The sequence below is a fragment of the Ischnura elegans genome, chromosome 4, assembly GCF_921293095.1.
Source record: "Ischnura elegans chromosome 4, ioIscEleg1.1, whole genome shotgun sequence".
In the NCBI taxonomy this organism is placed as follows: domain Eukaryota; kingdom Metazoa; phylum Arthropoda; class Insecta; order Odonata; family Coenagrionidae; genus Ischnura; species Ischnura elegans.
The window spans coordinates 119520795-119547136 of NC_060249.1; the positions used below are offsets into that span (position 1 = coordinate 119520795).

General features: G+C 42.5%; 1 protein-coding gene across 3 annotated transcripts in view; it reads left to right on the forward strand.

The window, feature by feature from the left end:
* The window catches only part of LOC124157957, a 65858-nt gene that overhangs the window by 17187 nt on the left and 22329 nt on the right, over positions 1-26342 (forward strand). Inside the window, exons 2-3 of one of the 3 annotated variants that reach the window (XR_006864670.1) lie at positions 8277-8381; positions 17512-17732. Coding sequence is in view for 2 of the 3 variants with exons in the window: in XM_046533070.1 (XP_046389026.1) it covers positions 8277-8381; positions 17512-17651 (245 nt within the window). In the remaining variant the exon portion in view is untranslated. Of the gene's footprint in view, positions 1-8276; positions 8382-17511; positions 18011-26342 lie in introns of those variants that run through there. The other 2 variants (XM_046533070.1, XM_046533069.1) reach the window with 2 other exon arrangements.

Here is a 26342-nt window from a genome sequence, read left to right on the forward strand (position 1 = left end):
CTCCCGCTCCTGCCCCTCCTCTGCACCTCGTTCATTGCGCCTCGCTCCCGCTCTCTTGTTTCTCTCTCTTTCGAGTGCTAATCGCCTGACGCTGAGCGCACTCTCTCCTGACGGAACCCCTGGACACAGAGTCTATTCGTCACCTAGGCAGCCTCGTGCCAACTATACAGTCCTCGGATGTATTCTTTAAATTGATTTTTTTAAATGAATATCCCGATGAATATTTTTTTTCTCTACCTACGCGATCGTGGGCGATTGAAGATTGCATCCAAATTTTACATCATTAGCGTCAGCGAATCATAATATCTCATGGGTTTTGGTGCACTTTCCCGGCGCGATGGATATCCAAGGCCGTCGATTGTGAGTTAATCTTGTTTCATATATTGTTTCCGTCTGGGTTCCGCTTCAAAGTGTGCAAATATAAAATGGGAGGGCGTCCGTTGGTTTTATTTACGTCATATTTCACCAAATCAACGTCGATGGATTTTTCCAGTGGGAAGCTAGACAAAGTCGTGAAAATTGTGTGGAAGCCAGGGATGAAATATTTTCCTTGTTAAAGTGGTAACATAGTGGCAAGAAATGACCCATCAGTTCTTTTAATTCATTTTCATGTTCTACATTGTCAAGGTGAAGACGATATCGACACGTCGTAATCCTGGTCAGCCTTGTACAAATTAATGAAAAAAAAAACTCACGGATGCCCTTGTCTGTGGTAATATATCCTGCTACCGCCTCCACAGAATAACCTCATGGGTCTCGCGTGAAAGGGTGATCAGCAGGCACGTAGATGAATGACGAAAATAAAAAAAATCTAGGCTGTAGAGGAGAGAGGCGATCAGCTCTTCAACTACGCTGAAATTTCGCGGACTGTGATTGTAGCTCAAGTTCCCAGCTGATTTAGCTGTCTCAGGAGAAGTTCTTGACTTTTATGGTTTCTAGCGTTTTATTTTCTCGATATGATTATGGAATAGTGTCGTAGACTAGATTGAGTGAGGGTGAGAATGTGGCAGGGGATAAGGGCAGTTTTGGAAACTTTGTGCTCGGCGTATGGTGATGGGGTATAATCCCAAAGGGATGTTGGGAGTTCATTTTGCGTAGCAGCGAAGGATTTCTCGAACCGGGGAAGGTATGATTTCAACACGGAAAGGAGAGGGGTTGGTTTTAGGTCTTTTTCTAATGTTTTTGTTCGACATGAACCAAGGTGCTCCGATAACTCTTCTAACGATGACGTTTTGACTGCATAGTGCGCGTATTTATCCATCGAGATTGGATTGACAAACAGATAGCATCAGTCTCTCTCTCACTCACTCATGAGGAATGGCAAAACTGATTCGCAGAGGAGGAGGGGAGGGGGGGAGAATGCTTCGATATCTCGAATCGCTCGGCCGTCGCGAATAAAAAAAAAAAAGACGAAGGATAGTCGTCCACTTTGGGTGGTGATGAAAGTGTGCCAAGGCCGTAGTGTCCTGGATTCGCAGCGGCGGCGGCGGCGTCCGCCATTTCTTCGAGGTCGTTCAACTCGGCGAGGCAATTTGCCCGAATCCGCTAAAGGCCCTCTCGCACCCCCCCCCCCCCCCCCTTCGGACACGCACTAAGAATAACCACCGACGGCGCGGCATCCGTCTGGCTGGCCCTGCCGCTGCTGCGAACGCACATACACTCATGCATGCGTGCGTGGCTGCCTCTGCTTCAATGCTGACGACGCACCATTCCCTCACTGCTTGTGGGGGCGCGGAGGTCGGACACGCGTCGCGCCTCATTTGACAAGAGCTCCCATATTTAAAAGTAAAATTATCGTAATACGACGGAGCTCTTGGATATTGCCCTGCAGTGGCGCAGCGAGGAGGTTTGGGGGTCAAACCCCCCCCCCCCCCCAGAGCCCAGAGAAATTTTTAAGTTTAGTCCATTTTACTTGATTGGATTGATATTACTAATATAATAGTGTTAGGATTAATAAAATATCCCTCAGAAAGCCGTAAAACTCACCATTTTGAACCGTTTATATTATAATTCCGCAATTTACTAATCTCGCACCTACCGCTTATCCTGGTGGTTATACCAAACCCCCACACACCCCGGTATTAGTTGCACCTAAACCCTCCCCCAGCCTTAATTCCTGGCTGCGCCCCTGTTGCCCTGACCATATTACTTTTTAAATTGAAATGTTTGCCTGGTCCATGACAGCAGTGAGGTTTCATTGTGAAATTATTTTACATCTACATAATACCGTGCGAGCCACCTCTAGGGTGTTTGGCAGGGGGCGATCAATCACCAACATGAAGCAAGGAAGAGGACCGCCACATGTACACCGCACGGTCATAGAAATATTACGCATGATAGCAAAATATACGTGCATATTCATGTAAAGACAAAAGTTCACAATGGCTAGTGCAATGCAAATCCATGCTAGATTAGAGTAATGCTTTCCGCACACAACAACTTTTTTTGAAGTTCCTGATTCTTTTGACAAGCACCTAGGAAATCGTTGGAGAATTCAAGACTATTTCGATATTCGAATGAATAATTGAAGTTCGTGTGTGCCGTTATTGCATACTGGGCTATGCATAGTGATTGGGCCTCTTCACATTGGCTGCTCGGCAGCTGAGACTGGAAGCGCTGAGCGAGACGGTTGGGAAGACTTTAATCTGCTTATAGTGCGCGTGGATAAAAATTTAATACCTTTTCTATAGCTTTGGATGAAGGCATATTAGCGCGGCTGTGAGATTTAGAGACCAAGATCATTGTTCCATGACGCCCTAGAAGTGTCGTGCTCTCATTTTAAAAAAAATCGTAATTGCCGTTGTTTTCGTGATGTAAACCGAAAAAATATTATAACATATTCATTTAACAAATAATAATACTTGACTGCAGCAAATTACGTTTTCCGAGTGATAGGTTTCTATACGAGTAGATAGGAGTTTGACATCGTCTGAGATTAGGAATGCATGCATGAGGCACATAGCTCAGGGAAACATCTCTTAATAATCACCTATTAAAACTGGCTAAGGTCGGAAAGTTTTCTTCGTTTGATAAGGTATTAATAATCCTTATTTAAGCGAAGCGCTACCAGCTAGCAGGGTACTCGGCTACCTGCTAGCATCCTGCGTCGTATCAGCGCTCAAAGCCTCGCCCCAAGGTCACCTCACTTGCGGCAGCGGGAACCAGAAATACGTCACACGGGCTTTTCCCAGCATTCATGCTTAGCCGTCGCGTTTTCGCGCGCTTGAAAATTTTCACTTTTCATTTAATCGCGAAAAATAGATATCGTCATTTAAAAATCTAAAAGCGTGAAATACGTACTCCAGGAGTAATAATATTTCGATTTAGGGAATAAAAAAATAATAGGAAACCACCCTATTTGCCTCAACTAATGCCTGTCCTCTCCGCCATCTCCAGCTTCGCTCCTATCCTCCCTAGGTCCTGCACTGTCTACGAACTGTGGTCTTTCCCCATCCCCACTCTATCCATCATCTGGCGAATGTAAATGCTGCCCTTTTTCTTCGTACCCCAAACTCCATCTCATGCCGTATTACTCAGCCCCCTCCAAATTTCATGACTATTCCAACTCACTCTTCCACACCCTATCCTTTCAGACCCCCTCCCCTCTCTCACTAGAATATTGTGCATGGGTGGGTATATTCACACTCCCGATACATTCGGATTTGAATCACCTTCAAAATGGGAGGAGTCGACGCCGAAATCGGTTGATTGGATAAATATAACTGTGCGGAATATCCCCTTGACTCTGCCATCAAGGGAAGCTTGCCCCAATCGTGGCTGGAAAAGTTTGTTCTAATCAATTTTTACGTTTGTTGTTTTAACTGCCCTGCTAACAAGAGGCACAGGTACGAGTAGCCAATTAGCATGTGGTGACGCGAAGAGAAACTTAAAATATATTTTAAGAGAGGACATGCCCTATGAAAAGGGCTCAAAATGCTCAGGTCCGCACGGAACGCTCACCAAGCAGATATTATTATTTTAGTATTCTACCGATTAAGGTAGGTTTCCATGGAGTGTTCGAGAAGTGAATTGGAAGCCTCCCTTTCCTTCCAGCACTGCCTTCTTTAATTCACTGTAAGGCCTAATCCCTTTCAATCTATCTAAAAATCCTATTCTTTTCCTTCCCCTCCCTCGTTTCCCTAGCATTCTACCCTCTAACACCATTTTCAACATTCCCCTCCCCGCTAAGTATTCGCTCCATCCATACCTTCTGTCTCCTCCGAATCTCACATAAAAGCTGCCTCTCCTCGCCAACCATGTCCAGCACTTCGTCGTTCCTTTTCCTCTCCGTCCATTTCACCCTCTCCATTCTTCTCCATGCCCACATCTCGAATGCCTCCAATCTTCTCTCGTCTTCTTTCCTCAGTGTCCACGTTTCCGCACCGTAGAGAGCTACACTCCAGATCAAACTCTTCACTAACCTTTTTTTTAAACTCTTAAATAACGATCCTCTCAGAAGCAGGAAAATAGAATCCTCTCACCAGGAGGAGGAACGAGTTTCCTCGTCGCATAATGCAATGGGAGCGGGTTGGTGTAGTGATAGAGTGATGGCTCCCCACCCCGTGGACCCGGGTTTATATCCAAGACATCGTGGATATTTTTCAGAGCCTCCTGGATCCCTGCACGATTGCTTTGTGGAGAGCACTTCGAGTATTGCATTCCGTCCGTTGAGCGGGACGCCAAGCCGTGGTGTCCCTTTCCTTTCGACAACACGCTGATTGCGACGCCGGATTTCTCCAGACCCTTTCTTCCCTCATGGTGCAAATTAATTGAGTTGTCGGTCGCCTTCTCTGGATACCATTCTGTACCACGTGGAAACATCCGATGTGAAAGGAGTCCGGGGGAAAAGAGGAGTTGATTGAATGAATGAAAACGGGTGAAAATACCCTTCACACCGTGCATGTCGGTGATTGCCACCGAAAGTAGGGCGATAATCACGTGGATGCAATGCACGCTTTGACAGCTAGATGCAGTGGCACAGCTTAACAAAATTATTACTCCTCTATTCTAACAGCTTACATTATAATTTACCCTGACGCTAACTACCTGACTATTCAATTCGTCTGGGATCCATTAGTATTGTCGGCCTGATATCCCATACCCGTGCATTTGATGTAATATAGCTCATATTAATTTCAAAATGCTGTTTCTTCAACGGCCAATTAGAATTTTGTGTGTTCAAAAATTCGTTCTCATGACCAAATATTATTGCCCAACCTCCTATAATCGAACATATATACAATTAATTGAATATATTAATTAGTAATTGCGACTGTGATTAGTAACTGGTGAATGAGCTTGTAATGTTTCGCTTTGTGTTGAGTGCTGGGCGTTCGTAACAATAATAACAAAATTCCTCTTTCGGTGTTTTTTTACAATGGTATGCATTGAAGTAAAGAAATATACTCTGAAAGGACGTCAGTGGGTTGAGCTAATACCTCATCTTTCACTTTTCATCTTTGGAATTTTTTCGATGTGTATTTTAGGATTGAGTATAGAGGATAATTGATAAAGGGGGTAATCATTAGGAAGTACAAGGGAGGATATGTTTCATGGGAAAAACTATGTCTCGAGACGTTAGCGGGAAGGGGTAGGCTGTCCAAATTTTCCAATACCAGCAGTGCACTTCTTCAAACGTCAATCTTCGCATTGGTTGAACGCTTTTTTTCTGGAATTCTTCAGTCACCAGTTGATCAAGTCCCACTGCAGAGGGTGTCCTTGCCATGTATTCCCTCGGCCTACTAAATCCGGAGTAGGAGGACTAACTAGGACGCCCTTGCATGCACGTATCTATACACATGATCCCTTTTCAAACACTCATCATGTCTTTAACTCTCGCTCAATCCCCCGAAGACTTAACGCGGTGGAAATGGAGCCCTTGAGCCTCCATGACCACCGTGGCAATGCATCTGAAGAGCGGTGGGGTGGAGTAGATGATGATAGAAAAACAAGTGACTGTGGTTACACAGATCCGATGTCCTAAGACAATTTTTATCTATAATGACTTACTGTATACTATTCACCTGCCTATACTAATAAAAATAGAAATAATTGTCATATTCACACGTATTATAGGTGTACTTGTAAGCTTATGTGCGTTGGTTCATCTTTTTACAGCCAAATAGGCCGCTAATCATACAAAGAGATCCCCCTCAAATGACGAGCAGAAGCGTATCGAAGTGTAATTGTGAAATACCTGATCGTATAGGGGGATAGAATTTGGAAAATCACTTTTGCAAGGTCAAACCGAGGGTAATCCAACGTCGGAGAATGAGGAGGAAAATTGTTCCTAATAACGCTGAATTTTAATGACACTCGTGGACGGAATGCAGCCCGATCCTTCCTTCTCGTGCTAACTGCGTCGAGTGACAATGAATATCGTTCTTTTTGCGAAAAGTTGCCTTTTTCATGCTCAACGGTGATAAATTAAGCACACATTTTATTATTATAAACAATGTACTCCGATAGCTCTATTCGTAAAAAGAGTTTATTTCTTCTTGCTGATAGAAGAACTCTACATTAAGGAACCATTTCATGGAAGCCATAATATTTTTAACTGTACTCATTCTTCTTCTCCTAAAAAGGGATTAGTCTACTTTAAATTTAAATGCATGAACGATGAACTAAAGACTCAGAGGCTACACTCTAGGCTTTCACTGCTTGAACAAGTAAGAATCTTTCAGCACGACATGGAGTATATTATTTAGATCCCCATTATATTTCCAGGTCTGACAGAAACGGTAGATACTTTTGCAAAACGGATATATATTCGAATTCGTTTTATGACAGCAAATGACTATAATAAATGCTAGGTTGAACTTTGTTCGCGCATGTCCTTTTTACTTGTTGACGGCTGGTGTCCTAACACCCCCCTCCACGCGCTTATTGATATGGTTTGCGGGGTAATATGAGGATGAAGTCCGTTATCGCCAGCCTTTGTCCTCCATTGCGACACCTGAGGCATTGGCAAATATAATTCGCTGGCTGCAATTCGTCGGCCAATTCGGCGAATTCTTCCTCCATCGATATCCCGGAAACAACGTCGTCTATTTTTACATCTTGATAGTTCTCCGATCTTCGGTTGGGCCAACCAAAGGCCGTGGACGTGCCATTTCCGGGCGCTTGGCAACCGGATGTCCTCTCCACGCCAGTCCCAAAGATTGAAATTCATTTTTCCTTCCACCCGCGGGGCAGGTCTATGAATTTACGAGAGAGGTTTTTAGGCACTAGAGGGATATTAATGGAGCAGAATTAATTCAAATTTTCCAACGTACTGATTCATCCAAATATCCCTTCTCCTTGGAATTATTTCTGCGAGGTCCTTCTGTTACCATTTCTTGATCCGAGTAAGCTTGCCATTAAAAATAATTCTCCTACTTAGGTCCTGCTGCGTTATTGTTCATGTATACGTAGATGATTAGATTGGCTATCAGTTGTTTGCGTCATTGAGGGAAGCAGAGGAGCCCTACGTCGACATTGGCGAACATAAGGGATCAGTAATTTAAAAACATAGCGGGCGGAGTGCTCCACTATAATCTACACAGCACTCATGGAATTACTGCGTTTCTTTCGAATAATATCCACTTCTTACGTGAACATGAACCCAAAGCTTCGGAATGTGAATCCAAAGGTCAAGTTAACGGTCACGCTGGATTCCCTCGTGCAAGTGATAAAATCAAAATTACGCATATCCAACATAAAGATGAATTCAATGATCTTTTACTGCAGACAAATCTAGGGCATCGTTTCAAGTCCTCGCACATAATGAATGCAGCTTCTTGTTTTTACATGTCTTTAAGCTTATGTAAAATTTACATAGCATATTCCCTAAAATTTCACTGCGATTGTAGATGGAATTGGGAAATATTCAAATAGCATCTAAGTAAGTAATGAGTGTTTCTTGTCATGGGCGTACCCAGCGAGGGGCGGGTGTGGGGGGGCAGCTGCCCCCCCTGGAAGCAAATATCGCAAAAGTCTTTAAGCAAAATCAGTACTGAATTGAAACGAAAGCATTCAACAAATTTCCTTTAACCCCACAAAAAATTTTATGCATTAGTATAAGATATGTAACTAAAATAAAACTATTTTTTCAAGGAAATAATCTCGTAAACTAATGTCACAACTTGGTCTGCCCCACCTTCTAGACCATGGCTTGCCATCCCCCCCCCCCCTAGACCATGGCTTGTCCTCCCCTAGTTATGATTCTGGGTACGCCCGTGTTTCTTGTATGTGTGTGAATTCTACAATCTGACCTCTTGTTTTCTTTTCCTCCACAGATGGCGTGGATAGTTCCAGGTGCGGCTCTCTTCGGCTGTTGGTACGGGTGCAGCACCCCCATCGAGTCGGAGTCCAGCGATCACCGCAACACCTCTCCCTTCCAGGTGGGTTCCTTCACCCGCCCCTCCCCCCCCCAATCATTCTAAGGCAGCGGTTCCCAAACTTTTTCTTTCTGCGACCCATTTTAGCCCATACGTTTTAGCCGCGACCCCCTAAAAATGGTTGTCTAAGTTTAAGTACATAGTTCACTTTATTATTCGCACATCTCGCGACCCCTTTCCGAACGGCCCGCGACCCCCCTGGGGGTCGCGACCCCCAGTTTGGGAACCGCTGTTCTAAGGAATTCAAAACAGAGAATGCCCCACGTACTGTTTGGAAGTTTTAATCGAATGTGGTTTCTCCTGGGGGACAAGGCTGTTTCATGCGCGAATATGTCATTCTTTTCTTGAAAAAAAAGACGCTATATATTACTATTTCCCTCGTCCAGACATTATCATATCGTCTAAATATCGGGTGGGATGACGTTATAAGATTTTTTATAACATTTTGCGACATCGGTCGCTGAGTGTTGGGCTGAATGTTGATTTTTTTCGCGGCTATTCAATTTCGCCATCCATCATTCGTAAGGAATTCTTACATCAACTCATTAAGAGAAATTGTTTGCTCTTCGCTGCTACATTCCATGCGTGCCAATGGTCAGCCATGATACATCCCCGTGTGCCTCCCTAAGTCACGTGGCCTGGGGTCATTGACCAGACGTCTTTGCCTTCATAATATCGATGCGAAGACAGTGCATATTGAACATTAAATTTTACACAAGCAAAGCATCAAACAGTGCTGGTAACCTCAATTGTGTACTGATGACGAAAGAATTTACCAAATTAATAGTATTCCAATCACATTTCTCACTCTTGAAAGTACTCCATTTGCTTTACATTCTAGCAGGGGCGCAGCTAGGAATTAAGGCTAGGAGGGGTTTTAGGCTCAACTAATACTTACGTGTGTGTGTTGGGTATTGCATAGCTACCAGGGTAAGCAGGAGTTGCGTGGGTCCTCCACCAGAAAAATTTGAAGAATAATGGTTCAAAATGGCGAGTTTTATGGCTTTCTGAGGGATATTTGATAAATCCTATCTTTATTCTTTAAGTAATACTGATCCAGACAAGTAAAATGGATTAAACTTTAAAATTTCTCTGAGCTCTGGGGGGGGGGGGGTTTTATCACCCTAAACCCCCCCCTCGCTGAGCCACTGCATACTAGAGTAAGTGATGTAATGAAAGTTCTATCTACGATACAAAATTAACGAGAACACAGTTTTAGTGTTCATTCATTTCCTACGAATGGCTTTTGTGGGAGCTTGGTCGTTGAAAGAGGGTCAGTTGGCGACGCGGCGTCGAAGGCTTTCGTCATCATTTCGACACGTGCCCTGCGGGGCGAGGTCACAGGAAGTCGGGCCCCGGGGGGGGAGAAGGAATGCCCACACAGTGCCCCACCCCCCTCTTCATCTGACGCGAGTGTGTGTGACACAGTGAGGAGGAAGACTTATTTTATTTGGGAGATACATGTATATTCAGCCCTCTTGACGACCCAAGATCACAATAGGGTGGTTTCCTATAATCTTTATTATTGCCTAAATCGAAAGATTATTACTCCTGGAGTACGTATTTCACGCTTTTAGATTTTTCAATGACGATATCTATATTTCGCTATTAAATGAAAAGTGAAATCTTTCAAGCGCGCGAAAACGCGACGGCTAAGTATGAATGCTGGGTAAAGCCAGTGTGGCATCATTCTGGTTCCGGCAGCCACAAGTGAGGTAACCTTGGGGTGAGGCTCTGAGCGCTGATACGACGCAGGATGCTAGCAGGTAGCAGAGTACCACGTTAGCAGGTAGCACTTGGCTTAAATTAGGATCATTAATAACTTATCAAACGAAGAAAACTTTCCGACCTTAGCCAGTTTTAATATGTGATTATTAAGACATGTTTCCCTGAGCTCTGTGCCTCATGCATGCGTTGGTAATCTCAGACGATGTAAAACTCCTATCTACTATTTAAACTATCCTATTTAAACTAGGTCCCTTTGACTTCACGTGGAGTGGCATCGCATGGACGCCAATATGGCCTTTTTCAAATGAGGATAAAATTGGCCATTGCCATTCGTCTAAACCGGTATTTCTAAAACAAAATAATTTGTATATTATGAGTACACTAATGGCGGGTAACGAATCGCAATCAATGCCTTTCGTTTTCTTTGATGAAGGAAACTACCCTATTCAAATTTAATTCCGCTATCGCACGTAAGTGTTACTTGTAAGATTATGTCGTGGCTAATGGATTAGGTCATCCATTTAAAACGGCGTCCAATGGGAAGGGCTGGTTCACGAGTCCCTTCGATAGGGACAGAGTGGGAAGGGTTTCCCCAAAGTGATTTTCAATTCTAAGAAAATCGATTGTTTTTCAAATTTTACTAAGAGAAAACCTGTGTTATAATGAACCAATAAGGCGTTTTTATTGTTTTTTTTATTTTAGCTGTGTCACGAAAAAGAAATTATGTCTGCATCGTATTGTAAACCAATGACGCACGATATCCGATTATGGACGAAGTTCATCGGGATTTTTATGTGCATCAAGTAAATAATGCGAAGCACATTGTTATATTATAACTTTACTGAATTCTACACCAAAAATTATATTTTCAATGAATTAGAGCGCATCTCTCGCAGTGTATATCAAATTCCTCTACCATCCGGTTTTATCGTTCTTCTCTGCCGTGGTCACCAGGATTGGTAATTAAAAATTCGGACATTGGTTTGCAGATTTTAGGTGTACGTATTTATCACTTTGAATGTACCACTTACATTTGCCTTTATCACTTACGCCCTTTCAATATATTATTTAAAGCATGGTATTGATTACGGTCGTCAACAAAATCTGAACTTCTGTGATATGGGCCCTGATGTTGCTAAGAGACAAAATATAACTGCAAACTCAAATACAACCAATACAATAGATTATGCGAATTTATATATAGTAAAATTCGTGTAGTTTAGACGGGAAGTACGCAAGTATAAATTATAATATCACAGAAATATTCTAGAGGATTATGAATCCAATCGCTTTGTAGCTCATGTTGTATATCAACGTGAACATTGCCTTTAGGAGGCACTATTTCCGCTTTCCTTCAAATACATTTTCGTCCAACGACCAAGATTGAAATGGCATAATCCCCGATCACGTGATCCATAATGAGTCAGATTTTCTGAGTGTTTGTTTTGATGTTGGTTTTTTACGAATAGAAATTTCGTTTTATATTAAATATAATATTCGCGAAGTTGGAGAAGAATGTTAGTTTGAATTAAAACTATGTTAAGGTATTCATTTCGCTAACTTCTTCAATTTACTAGTATATTTCCGAAGTCACAATTCGCAATGTTTGCCTCAGCCTCGGTAACTAAGAGGGCTCCTATTCATTACCACTAGTCGAGATTCCTGCGCGAAGTGAGTGCTATGTTGAAGCATTTAAGTGCCGCGTCGTTTCCTGGTGACAGGGTTTGGTGCTGGCGACACAACCCTTGTGACCCTTGACGTACAGCGGTGGCTGGAGGATTTGCGCCGATTGCGCCTCAAACCACCCTTCAATCACTTCCCTCTCTAATGTTTGCACGAAATACAGAAAACCAACTTTACATCACTTATTGAGTTAACCGTGATTGGGATAGGTGAGGGTAGAGCTCAGCTCGGACTTGACCAGTCGTGTTTCAGTCACGTAATCAAAGTTACTTGACTTGGGTTACTTCGCACTCGGAATATTTGTTTGTGCCTTCACCTGGGAATCGAACCCTGGGCCCATGGATGAGTTCACCAACGCTCTACCCCCTGGTCCACCCCCACCCGTTCTTGATGCTCTCAGAGGTGATATTCTTCGCGTAAAAACATCATTAATGGACGGAGCTACGTACGGAGTAGTCGACGAAGTTATTTGCACATTTTACGGCTATATAAGACCTTTGCAGAGACATTTTAATTCAATATATTCGTCATGACTTCTAGTGGATAAATCGCTACATAACAACGTAAGATACGGTAGTTATGACTAAGTAATTAGTTTCGTGAGGTGCGGGGTAATTATTGATTCGTTTGTAATTCTTCAGGACTTGCCATATTTTGCAATAGATGCGTCGTAGTTTTTTGTCGTCGTATGCGTACACATGGCGGAATATTATTGCTCGCCTCGGTTGAGGGTCTAAGAAAATCGATTTCTTTTTCGCGAATGCCCATGTCTGTGGCGGAATAACCCCCAAAATGTAGAGAAAAAAGTATTTCTTTGTGGCTTTAAAACTTCTGGAAATATGCGCCATACAAATATGGCTAGCCTAATTTCCACAGAATTGAGGATCTGGGAATGGGAAATAAAAAAAAGTAGGTTAAAATAATTAATTTTTCGGACCGTGTAAGATTTAAAACTGTCCAATTTGCGTCGAATCAAAGCTCTTCTAATTCATGAAGTCCCCAAAAGAATATGTATGGGTGGCCTTAATTTGGTAGACACCTAATATGCTTTAATGAGAGTTGGCGATTCAATGTCATTCGATAAAAATAATAGCGATATCTCGCAATGGTGACGGACAAGGGGACCACATGCATGAGGCAAACGCTTTTTCCGCGGTTTCCCTTCTTGTTGCGAGTTATTATGTTTATTTATCTGATCCAAAAAGGTCTCGGTGCACCTAGGGGAGAGTATATGACGACATGTAGGTGCGCAATAGGGTAGTTTCCTTCATCAAAGAAAACGAAATGCATCGATTGCGATTCGTTACCCACCAATAGTGTATTCATAATATACAAATTATTTTGTTTTAGAAATCCCAGTTTAGGCGAATGGAAATGGTCAATTATAACCGCATTTGAAAAAAGGCCAGATTGGCGCCCATGCGATGCCACTCCACGGGACGTCACAGGGACCTAGTTTCTATACGAGTAGATGGGAGTTTTACATCGTCTGAGATTACCAATGCATGCATGAGGCACAGAGCTCAGGGAAATATTCCTTAATATTCACCTATTAAAACTGCCTAAGGTCGGAAAGTTTCCTGCGTTTGATAAGGTATTAATAATCCTTATTTAAGCCAAGCGCTACCTGCTAGCAGGGTACTCTGCTACCTGCTAGCAGCCTGCGTCGTATCAGTGCTCAAGCCTCGCCTCAAGGTCACCTCACATGGCGGTAGCGGGAGCCAGAAATACGTCACACGGACTTTTCCCATCATTCCTACTTAGCCGTCGCGTTTCCGCGTGCTTGAAATTTTTCACTTTTCGTTTAATCGCGAAAAATAGATATCGTCATTCGAAAATCTACGAGTGTGAAATGCGTACTCCAGGAGTATCAATCTCTCGATTTAGACAATAAAAAAACAATATGAAACATCTTATTATGTAAAAATTGAGTAGGAACCGAAATCAACCTTATCTAAGTGTGTCCTGTCAAAATAACTTTGAAGTTATCTGAAAATATTTCACCTTGCAAGTTTGAGAAAGATCTGTTCAAACGTTTGACTTAGTACGTAAGCACCTACTTGGATGATCTTCTAGCTTTAACTCGGTGACTTCGGTGGCTCGCTCATATACAGGATCGGAGGGCGCCTCACTCACGGCTTGAGCAGCCTTCTTAATTGCCGCATTAATTTTTATTTAACCCAAGCCATCGCCTTGAAATGTTCAGGGTTTATTGGGCAGACCCTTGCCTGCATTTTCATTCATCTCAAATAAGATCTCACCTCGGATGCAAAATTTTCATATTTCCAGTTTCATGCCGACAAGCTTCTCCTCTGTTTACCCAAAACATTTCATGGTGATAGCGAATGCTTTGATCGAGTGATAGGCCTCAAAAAAAAGGGAAGACCTCGGAATAGGTTGCGATGCGTTCTCTAACAGTGGCGCAGCAATGGGGGGGGTTTTGGGGGATATAAATCCCCCCCCCCCCCAGAGCTCAGAACAATTTTTGATTTTAATCCATTTTACTTAACTGAATCAGTATTACTTATAGTATAATGTTAGGATTAATCAAATATCCCAAAGAAAGCCGTAAAACTCGCCATTTTGAACCATTATTCTTAAAAATTTTCTGGAGGATGGCCCCCGCAACTCCCGTTTACCCTGGCGGGTATGCAATACCTCCACACCCCAAAGTATTAGTTGGGCCTAAAACCCCCCTCCTAGCCTTAATTCTTAGCTGCGCCCCTGTTCTCTAATGCTACAGGAAGTCAAAGACCTCGATCGCAAATGCCGCTTCTGCCGGAGGAATGCAGTGCTCGTGTTTTTTTGCTTGTGAAATGTAAGAGAGAGGGAGAGAGACACCGTGGCAGTCACAGGCGCCCCTTCCATTCCATCGCCCTGCCCCTCCCTCCACCCTCACACCCCCACCCCCAACCCCCCCCTACTCCACCACCACTGTTCTCGTCCCCTCTTCTGTTGTCACGTTTGAAGACCCGTGCATCTCCCCGAGATTTCACGTGCTATGCGCCCTCTCTTGGCTGCACGCGCGTCTTCCGTGTCTCCATGGGAGGGGAACACTCGGTTTTGCAGGGAAAACCTTTCCGTCAGCCGCTGCTTTTGTGTAATTTTGTAAACAAACCTCATATTTGAAATAATCGCACCAAAACAAATTTCTTGATTTGGTTCCGTGTGGACTGAAAATACTCATTTTCTCCCAGACGTACTTAATAGGGTGGTTTCCTATTAAATTTTTATTGCCTAAATCGAAAGATTATTACTCCTGGAACACGTATTTCACGCTCTTAGATTTTCGAATGACGATGTCTATTTTTCGCGATTCAACGAAAAGTGAAAATTCTCAAGCGCGCGAAAACGCGACAGCTAAGTAGGAATACTGGGAAAAGTCCGTGCGACGTATTTTTGGTTCCAGCTGTCGCCCTGTGAGGTGACTTTGGGGTGAGGCTTTGAGCGCTGATACGACGCAGGCTGCCAGCAGGTAGCAGAGTAATCTGCTAGCAGGTAGCGCTTGGCTTAAATAAGGATTATTATTACACTATCAAACGAAGGAAACTTCACGAACTTAGCTAATTTTAATGGGTGATTATTAAGAGATGTTTCCCTGAGCTCTGTGTCTCATGCATGCATTGGTAATCTCAGACTATGTAAAACTCCTATCTACTCGTATAGAAACTAGGTCCCTGTGACGCCACGTGGAGTGGAATCGCATGGGCGCCAATCTGGCCTTTTTCAAATGAGGTTAAAATTACCATTGCCATTCGTCTAAACCGGTATTTCTAAAACCAAATAATTTGTATATTATGAATACACTAATGGTGGGTAATGAATCGCATTCAATGCTCTTCGTTTTCTTAGATGATTGAAACTACCGTATTGTTCATTTCCATTAATGCTTCCCGGTGAAATTTTCGCTCTGATTTTTTAGCTCTGTTTATCGGTGAATAACCGCTGGTCATTGTTGATCTCTCAGTGACGGTCGAATGGATTATCGCCCTTCGATTCCGGTCGACTCTCGATGCGACCAAAGTTCAAACAAGAGAGCGATGTCCGGCGATAGCGTTTGTTTTGATGTTATTTCTTCGACAGCAGATTTTATTGCCGTTAAATTTAACCTTGAAGAAGTAGATTTTAATGAAATCCGTACTAGAGTACATATTTCATTCGCTAACTTTTGTGAGTTCCCGAGGTGAAACTGAATTTTGTCTTTCTCTGTTGGCTTCTGCTTTTTAGGTATTTTGCAGACGCCATGAGTGCGTCTCTTGTTCATTATATTTACCCCGTACTACAGCCAGAAATATTTTATCTGGAAAGTTTTGGGGTGCTGCCAAATTCTTCCTGCTAAATAGTTGTTTTTGGGACGCTGGTTTCGAACATGAGGTTTGTTTACAATGTATGTAGCGCAAAATTGCAGAAAAAAGTTATATTTCAGTTAAGACGCCGGTTGATAAATTGGCGTTATTTTTCCGTCTCCGCAAAAACCTACTGTCTCCATACTTTAATTGGCAAGCCTGCGATTGTATGTTTGGGCAGATGATAATTTGCTCAGTAATGCTTACAGTTCTGAATGGGAAAATGTTCTTAATTTTCTTTCATCAAGCCTAATATTTGACGTATTTCAAATTCCTCCTTCAAACGCAGCCATTGATAGCATCCTCATCACTCCACGATAAAATCAGAGACCTCATGATTTTTATAAAGAATTTAACGCCATTCTTACTGAGACTCATACGTGTTGGTTCCGTTTCCGAGTCAAAGTCTGACCACAGGCAAATGTCGCGCTTTGAAATTACGTGCCGGGAAATAGAAAATTATGATAGCACGGAAGGCATGATCCGTTCTACTAATTGTTTGGTACTGCAATATAATATAGTGTGTGTTTTCGAGATTTATCTCGTGAAAGTCCTACGTATTAATGAAATGACTAGCAATTTTCCACAAAAAGGAATATTTTCCACTTTTTGCGGAAAAATGCGTTTCATGTCGTTAACACTTAGCGTGCTATGGGCGTAATATTACGTCCTGCTAATCCTTCTGAGGTTTGCCATTTTTCCAATTTACTGCTTAGTGGTTCTATTATTTCAAAAATCAACTGCTCTATGGAAAAAAGTTCTTTTAATGTCTTGAGGGCGAAAAGTCCTCTGTAGCTACCGGCATCCTTTCCTCAGCCTACTTTGTGTGAAAATTCTTTGGAAGAAAGAACCGTTCGTTGATGGTGGAGTGACCCTTTTTGTCATCCAGGATTTTGAATGATTCGCTTGGAACAATGCTTTAGTTTGATTTCCATGGTTTAAATAGTTCAAATTGAGCGTAATAAAAACTTTTATGCATTTTATGGCGGTACATCATTTGTTGCAACTTTTTGATTTTTCAAAAACAGTAGGTTTTCATTATTAAAATATATATTTAAAAGTTCGAAATAAATGTTATTCAACTCATTCATGAAGAAGAGCAAAGTCCATTTTTATTGAAATACACATCGATGTAAATATATTTTTCATGCTTATGTTTAAAAAAATTGGCGAATTTAGTAAAAATGGCTGGATTTTTCAGTAGGGCTTTAAAAATTAGGGGCTGGCTCTCAAAGTGTTAATACATTTGTAACATTTTCGCGTCTTGGTTATGCGTCGAATTCTGGCGAAAGAAATTGTCGCTTTGAGCGCACCTTGGCGCAAAAAACTGACGGTCACTTGTAGCTGTCTCACTCTGTCATCTTCTACTCCCGCAGGCTCTCCTCATTCATCGGCGGAGACGGACATCGGCGAGGCCCATTCATTCGAGGCGTATGCATCGGAAGCGACGTGGAGCCATACCTCATCCTCTCTCTCTCTCTCTCTCCCTCTCTCTGTCTCTCGTGTGATTGAGTGATAACGCGAGTGACGGTTCCCGTCGCAGAGGCTGATGGCATGGAGTCTTGCACGGAGTCTTCTTGTCGGAATATGTGCTTACGTATGTGTGGCCTTTTACCATTTCGGAATGGATATTATCGTCACTATTCCCTCTCTGATTGGATAAAACGGTGTCCCTGGTGAGTGAATCGTGTTTTTCCCACAGATGCCGGACGGATCATCTCGACACGAACTCCTTTTGGAATTTTGAGTTTCCCATAGTGACTGACAGAATGTTGTCGGGGCTAAAAAAATAACACCTTATATTACAGTAATCGTGAGATGAGAGAGTTTTATCTTTCAATGTATGATTTTTTTGTTATTTACACGCTTTTAAAATTTATTTGGAAAGTGATGCGCTATCACATTTTTATTGGTAATAGTAGTTCATTTCCTAATTATGCATTTAATTATTTTCTATTGACTTGAGCCCTGGCTTTGGCTCCACGTCTATCATATTCAAAGTGTTCCGTGGAAAATAATCAGCCCGAATCATGTTTCACACCGCTTCGCTCACTTTTTCGCCTGCATCTTTTAAATCCTGGTTTGCCTCATAGGCGACGACTTTACTAGTCACCGCTGATGTTCTTACGTTGAGGAGTATACCCAATAGACGAACGTACCCATGGGATAAAATAAAAAACCATGGTTTTTAGGTTTTGGAGAGAAGATAGGAAGAAATGAATGGCATCGGAAGCGGAATGTTGACGCAGCTCTTGGATCCCAGTCGCTCGCACGTGCTGCATCAGGTGCTAGTGACTGTGCTGACTGACTAGTCAGGTACCTGAAGTAGCGCGCGGAGAGGCTCGGGCGCAGTTAACAGCGCCGCCACACGAGAAGCAAGGGAAGATGAGGCGCCCTGCTGAGAAAACCAACCAATCAATCCATTCCAAATCAACGGCATCACTTGACTCTACTCTCAACAACATTCCATAAAAAATCGTCCCATAAATGTCTTACTCTCTCCGATCCAATATTGGAGCACGGGGAATGCGCGCTTACCACGCGAACGCGCTGCCTTCCGGCATTTAAAGTCCGCCAGGACAAGCCAATTTGTTCTTTAAAGGCATAAAAAAATCCACAGGGAAAAATATTCTATAGCCAGTCATCATTTTATCCATAAAAGTTTGCTACACAAGCGACTTATTGCCTTGAAATGAAAGAAACTTGAAGAAATTTATGCTGTAATAACGAGACATGACTCCAAAACATATCCTCTGCCAGGGGTGCAGATAGGAATTAAAGCTAGACAGGCACAGTAACACTGGGGGGTCAGGGGGTTTGGCATACCTGCCAGGGTAAACGGGAGGTGCGGGGGAAAAAATAAAGATAAATCGTTCAAAATGGTGAGTTTTACGGCCTTCTGACGGATATTTTATTAATCCTCGCACTATTCTATAAGTGATATTAATCCAATTAAATAAAATAGATTAGACATTTAAAAAATTCTGAGCTTTGGGGGGGGGGGGGGGGTTTATCCCCCAAAATCCCCCCCTCGCTGCGCCACTGTCCTCTGCGTCCGACTTTAGCGATCAGATCGTTTTTTATGCTCTCTCTGTGCTGCAGTAGCGTTGCCTCCGGTTTTCGTGCCTTCTTCTCCTGCACCCATCCTTCCCTTCCCGCTTTTAATATCCCAAACAATCACCACTCTTATTCCATGCGGACTCGATTCCTAGCAATCGTCACGGAATGAATGATACGTGGATGCTGTTGACCGGCCAAGAAGGGCAACGGCCCCTCCCGTTGCGTGCTGACTTCGCTTACGACAGAACCGCTCCTTATTCACATCCAGACTTGTTATTCCTTCGTTGATGTTTGCTTAGTAGTGCAAATATATGTTTAAATGGGCCCTCTGCGCTATATGTTTTTGGACTCCCAAGGCTATAATGGCTGGGGATTATTTGGGACGCGGGATTTTCTACATTAAACAATGGAAATCATCAAGAAAAATTCATCTCCTCTTAGATTCGAGCCCGGCCTCTCGAAGTACCGATCGCGTGTCGTTGTTATGCTCGTATGTAAGAACGTCCCTCCTTGGAGTCCCATTCCCGCAACCGTGGAATATCCATCCATCGCCTGTGCTGTCGTCTTTTTTCATCACATTGACATGGAAGTACGACAATGGCTATTCCAGAATTGTATGATTGTATCGCTTGAAAAGATAATAATTTTCTTTGGTGTGCGTCTAACTAATGACTAGAGATACGTGAAAATCGCACTTTCATTTTTATTTTATCGCACTTTCAGTAACAGTTTATCCCATTGTGTAGCGTCTATTTTTTTATTTTCATAATGAGGTAGATGACGATAAAATGTAGTGAAACATAGTTGTATGACAAAATGCAGAATATTTTAAATAATTATGTTGTAGAACAGTAACAGATAGGAATAAGACATATAGTCGCATCGCATTATTTAAGTGTAATGTGCCGTGCATTGTTAGAGCCACGCTTCCAGTACAAACTAGTAGTTGCGCACACGGGGTCAATGACTTTGCCGATTTTTCATTAATTTACTTGATGTCTTCAGACACTCACGGATTTGTGAGTGTGAAATGGTAGGAAAGAGAATTATACATGCATAGTCCGTCAAATATAGGCGTATGCATTGGAAAAATCTGTTGCCAATCGTACAAATGTGTGTGTTTGCACGCAGTGCACATCGTCAAGCGTATGGCGTGGATGTGGCCACGTAAAATGGGCTACAAAGAAGAAAACTCCACCGGCACCAATGCTCGCCACCGTTTGGTACATTAATGAAACTCGTGGCGTGGCTAGAATCTGGTCCGTGTTATAATTTCGCATTCCTACACAGCCTACCTCACATAGTCCGTTTCAAGCTATCTGGGAGCTAAAAATTCGCAGGGTTCGTGGTTCGCGCTAAAAAAACGGCACCTTAAATCTATCGGTTCTGCTGTCCAGTGGCGCAGCGAGGGGGGGTTTTTGGGGGATAAACCCCCTCCCCCCCCCCCCCCCAGGGCTCAGAGAAATTTTTGAGTTTAATCCATTTTACTTAATGGATTAGTATTACTTATAGAATAGTGTGAGGATAATCAAATATCCCTCAGAAAGCCGTAAAAATCGCCATTTTGAACTATTAATCTTAAAATTTTTCTGGAGGTGGGCCCCTGCAACTCCCACTTACCGTTGCGGGTATGCAATACCCCCACGCCTCAAAGTATTAGTTGCGCCTAAAACCCCCCCTAGCCTTAATTCTTAGCTGCGCCCCCGCTGCAGTCTACTTCCCCTAACCTTATCTTTGTGATCGCTAATACTTTAATAATTAGGCTCTCTAAAAATATTTGGAACTCCAGGAAATAAGTATTCTTCTTGAAATTTCCGCAAAGTATTGAATCCAAATTTTTCCCTTCGATCGGTTTTAATTTTCTCGTCCTAAAGCCCTAATCAATTCAATGATTCACTTTATATGTTCGCAGTGTTCTAGAGCGTGGTGTTCATTGCCCCTTCACGCATATCGCTCACACTTGCATGCGTTGGCCATCTATCAGTGGTGCGAGGAGTGAACGCACGATGAACAACACCACCCCACCCCTTTCTTTAATTAATATAATCATCGGCTCAGTGAGCGCCACATTGCGGGCGAACGCGATAGCTATCTCCTGTTGTCGCTGCTGTCAGCGGGCGGCGCCACCGGAGGAACTTCAGCGTATAAATGTTGTAATCAAACTATCAAGCTGGCTCCTCAGTTGACTAAATGCTGAGGTCAGCATTTGAAGCCCACAAAATTGCTTTTATTTTGGCAAATTTAGGCTTGCGGAACACTCGTAAATTGATTTTATTGAATTCTTGACATTTCTCCTATTTCTTGAGCATGAAATTAAATGGGAGCAATATTTCCAATCGATGTGATCAACACGTAAATGTCATTCAAACCCGTCGTTGATCCCGTGATGTTGGATTTTTAAATGTTATCGCGGTCGATTGCGCTGAACCGAATATATCGCTCTGGTTTTTAATTACTCAACGATTGACAGCTCGCAACTGCCTTCCTATTTGGTCCGAACGCAGATTGATATGATGCCTTTAAAATATATATATTTATAAATGTGTGGTTTGTTAAACGATTATCTATTACTTATGACCATTATTTTTGTTGAAGTAAACAGTAATCATTTTAACGAAATGTTAATTTAAATCAACAACATTTCGAGTAATTTTTTAACGAGATTTTAATTTAAATCAATAAGGGAAAGTGTTGAAGGTAATAGTAATTATTTTAACGAAATGTTAATTTAAATCAACAACATTCGGTGTTGAAGTTTATAAATAAGCAAAGGGTTGTCAAGGGTAAGAAAAAGTTGTTGACTAGTTACCAGAGTAGTTGAATAAATAAGTTAAAAGAGACAACAATATCGTGTATAATTAAGAAGAATAATTGAGTTACATTATTTTTTTTAAACAAAGCCACCCGGATCTCGATGAATTATGATCATCACCAGGTGTAAATTCTTAACACTTTATCTTATTATTCATCGAAAACCGGGTGGCTTTATTTAAAAAAAATTAGTGGCTTAAATAATAATAGATATTCCTCTTAGAAACCTTTAAATGAAATACGTCGTAGTTAAACATGGAATTTGTTCGTGAAATCAATTGTAACTTTTTCTCATTTTCGCGGCTCATGATTCAGTTCCGAGACTTCGAGAGAATGTTAATGGTAATATCTTTCCTCGAAAAGTAATGGCAGTTTACTTTGTATTTTTTTTTAGCATTTTTCGAGAGACGGAATTAACTTAGTAGTATGAATAGAAATTATGGCCCCAGACAATTGAAATTTTAACGCGTCATTCCAAAAGGAAACGTTGCTTACCCTAGAATGTGCCCGGTGGTATTTAAAAATAGAATGAGTGGAATATTTCAAGTCGATTCATTTATGAAGCTATTTCTCTGAAACTTAAAAAGAAATTCGTCATCGACTGGCCAAAATTTGAAACTATTTCCTGCTGAGTCTTTCCTTGTTAGTCAGTCAGGCTCTCGGAATTTAAATTTGTTTGTTGCAAAACGTGTTATTCCTGTTATATTGATTGGTCACTTCACACTCCCAGCTCTCCGGACATCTTAATCACTTCCTCGAGGAGGACCAATTTGTCCTTGGCATTAGCCGAGTACTTGATGGTCCGTGTGTCACTCCATCAAGAATGCTTTAAAACCATTGAACTCAATACTATTCAACGATTTCCTATACGTCGCTCACGGGTTCAGAAGAAGTTAGGGGGAAAGGGTTATTCCGTAGTTCCGAATCGGGGCTCAGATTGGGACGTCACAGATTTAGCGATACGGTAATTGTTTGGAAATTGTATTAAGTGACCGACTGCGGCGCGCGAGTAGCTGCTCAGCCAGCCTTTTTAGCTTAAATAATTTCTCTAAAATCAAATATTGATGGCTCATCATTTCGTGTCGTGAAAGTTTTGTTTAAAATAGTAGTTGTTCAAAGTGTTGGATAAGTACGTGTGCTAGTTTTTCCACATCTGCATTTCTTAATTTTTTTATTCCATACCACCTCTTCAACATCGTATCACTCTGATCAAAAGACTCATTTGTCAATTTGAAGTGTACTCAACTACCCATGAGAATTCTACCCAACTCCTTAAAACCTGATCTCCTGATTTATAAGTGAGGGTTGTCATTAATCCATTTTCCGGAAAAGAAGTGCGAATGTCCACTCTTGTAAGTTAGCTGCATTTAAATGCCGAAAATCCCGTGCATAGCATGGGCATGACATTATGTAAAGTAATTTAATGCTTGATATCGTAATTAACGTGTTACTCGTACCAATCAGATCCTATAATAATTCAAATTATGCAATGTTTATATAAATAAATCTCATCAGGTGTGGTTTCTGGAGGACTCGTGTGTGGATGTGCAAGTCTTGGAGCAACGAGTTGTTGGACGGGTGGCAATCTTGTTTTCAGCCTCTCTCGCAATCCGTATCAGCCGTGATCCTTCATCAGTTCATTGTCTTGCAGCCACATTTGAAGTCGAATCAGCAAAATAGTTTTTGAATCACTCTCAGTATTTTTCAAGGCTCTTAGAGCACACCTCTATTTCGTCCACTCTTCTTATTGACAACATTTTTCATTCCCCTTTGGACCACAGATCTAGCCCTCCACAGAATGTTCCTCTACTGCCGTAGTAGGTGAATTCGCATAGCTAGAGTATATGCCTTAATACGACGCGACCCTTGGTCTTGCAAGATACTGAGGATGGTTGTGAATACAGAGGAGTGCCAGGGCCTATCATTGAATGTAGAACCATTCCTGTCAAAATCGCAGTACGCAGTACGACTCGGACTTGCACAGGCTTTGATTTTGGGGCCACGAGCGGTTTAGAGCGCTCCTCCTGCCTTCGCAGTAGCGAACCTTAAATCACGTGACTACTGCCCGACGACATGGCTACGCGTTTACTCTTGTAAAAGGCGTTCGTGGCAGCACACATCTTTGTTTTAAATTTGGGAGGCTAATGAAGGTGTTGTGGGTATGAAAAAGGTACACATGGATGGATTGGGAATTTAGGTGGGATAACTTCAAGGACTTCGTGAACCACAAGGTATAAATATAATATTTGCCAAAGAAGGAAATTTAAAAATCTAGAAATATTATTCGGGAGGAAGGGCGATGGGAAATACAGGATAGATCATTGAATATCGAAACGAGCGAGTTCAATGAGTCTTTTCCATGAAGCCAGAGAAGGAATATGTCGTCAATGAAGCGAAGCCAGAGTAAGGGTCGAAGTTGATGGGAGGATATGAAATATTCTTCCGGAAGGCTAAGAAATAAATTTGCATTCGAAGGGCTGAATCTGCTTCCCAAGGCGCAACCTTTGACCCGTGGATAGTGTGTTTCTTGAAAGAGAAGGTTTTTTTCTTAGGATGAGGGGGAAGAGAACCGCAAAAAGGTCAGAGCTAGTTATTGCAGGTTGATTGTATGTAGAGAGTGCCAAGGGGAGGAGAAGCCTTCATCGTGAGGCATGGAAGGATGTCACTTCGATGGTGGCCATGATGACGTCTTTGTCAACGGGGAGAGAGAGAGAGAACGATGGCGATTGAGAAAATCATAAGTTAATTTTATGTGAGACGGGAAGTAGTGTACAAGAGGCTGGTGGTAATGGTCGACGGAGTAATGAAGGTAATTGAAAGCAGAGACGATTAGGCGGCCAGGATTGTTATAGTCTATTTACTTTATGCCTGCGGGCGAGCTTTCGTGAGAGCCCGGACACTCTCGAATGGCTTCGCTGATGGGGGAGGGGTAGTACCGAGAGAGGGAGAGGAGGAGCGAACGTAACGTTGCCAAATGTACATAGCTGCCTTACTTTGTCACTGAAAACGTATGAGTCAAAGGTGGCCACAGGTATTTGGGCCCCGGCGCCGAGACAATATACCTAATCATCTGGAAGGCATTGGGGATAATCCTTTCACAGAAGCTCATGGAAGGCATACTTAGTCACATACAAAGAGAACGCGTGAGGTTTGGCAACCCTGCTCCACGAGCAGATTCACAATGTTCACTCGGCGGAGGTCTGAGAGCGACTCACTGAAGCCACGCCTATTGTATGCTGATTGGCAAAAGCTAAGTCACATGTCGAGCAACTTTCCCTCCCCTCATCTCCAATTGCTTTGGCCACACCAGCTCACCCGCAGAGATAAAATGAACAGAGCATAGCTTTGTGTATCTTGGGTGGAAGTGCTGAGTTCGTGGAGGAGGTGGAGATAATGAAGAAATGTTGCTACTGCAAAGGCCCTCTTATGGTGTTTTTTTTTTTTTAAGAGGATGTTTCGATGTATTACAGGGTTGAGCTCACGTGAGGTTGGTGCGTATGGAGGGATGTCATCGAGTTGTCTTTGGATTTCGTTTAGATGAAAGTTGGAGTAAAGCACATAAATAGTGGATCCTTTGTCAGAGGATGTAATGAAAATGTTGGAATTTTCGTCTCAGGTTTCTAAGTGCTCCGTTTTCTTCCGTGGAAAGGTTTTTTTTTGAAGGTTTGAGAGAAATAAAGAATGTGGGGTAGGATACTTTTGAAAGAAGAATGTCGGAATGTGAATATTGCAACTGGATGATTGGGGTGATGCCTCGTTCACATTACGATTGTCCGAGCGATCGTCCTGACGATAGTTGGCCGAACTAGCCGTGTGAATGCATGTCCTGACAATAGTTCGCGTAGTTCCGAACGTTGCCACTTTACGATGGTTAGGCGCTGGGAGACCGGAAACGGAAGCGACAAGAGAAAGACGAAAAGTTCGTGAAGCTCTATTTTTTTCACGGATTTGTCCTAGGAAGGAAGAATATGGGCTGCGAGCAACGAATAGTTGCTCGCAGCTGACGACTCAGGAACCACATGGAAATCGCTGGAGCCACTCGAGGACAGAAGTTCACACAGATCGATTACATATTGCAGCGTTATGCATAACTTTGGAAGGACATCTCAGGTGATATGTAGAAAAAATACCGAGAGAGGCCACACAAAAATCAAGACAAATAAAATAAACACTCAATCGGATTCAAATTTTCGACCGTTTCTCGGTCTTCTTCGGGGAGGATGATCGGTGGCTGAGATAGTATAGGATAACAAAGTGGAAGGGTAAGGATGGGAAGATGGAGGGGAGGGAAATGAAGATTAGGGGGCCCTGTTAAGACCTGAGTATTGAACGCTTG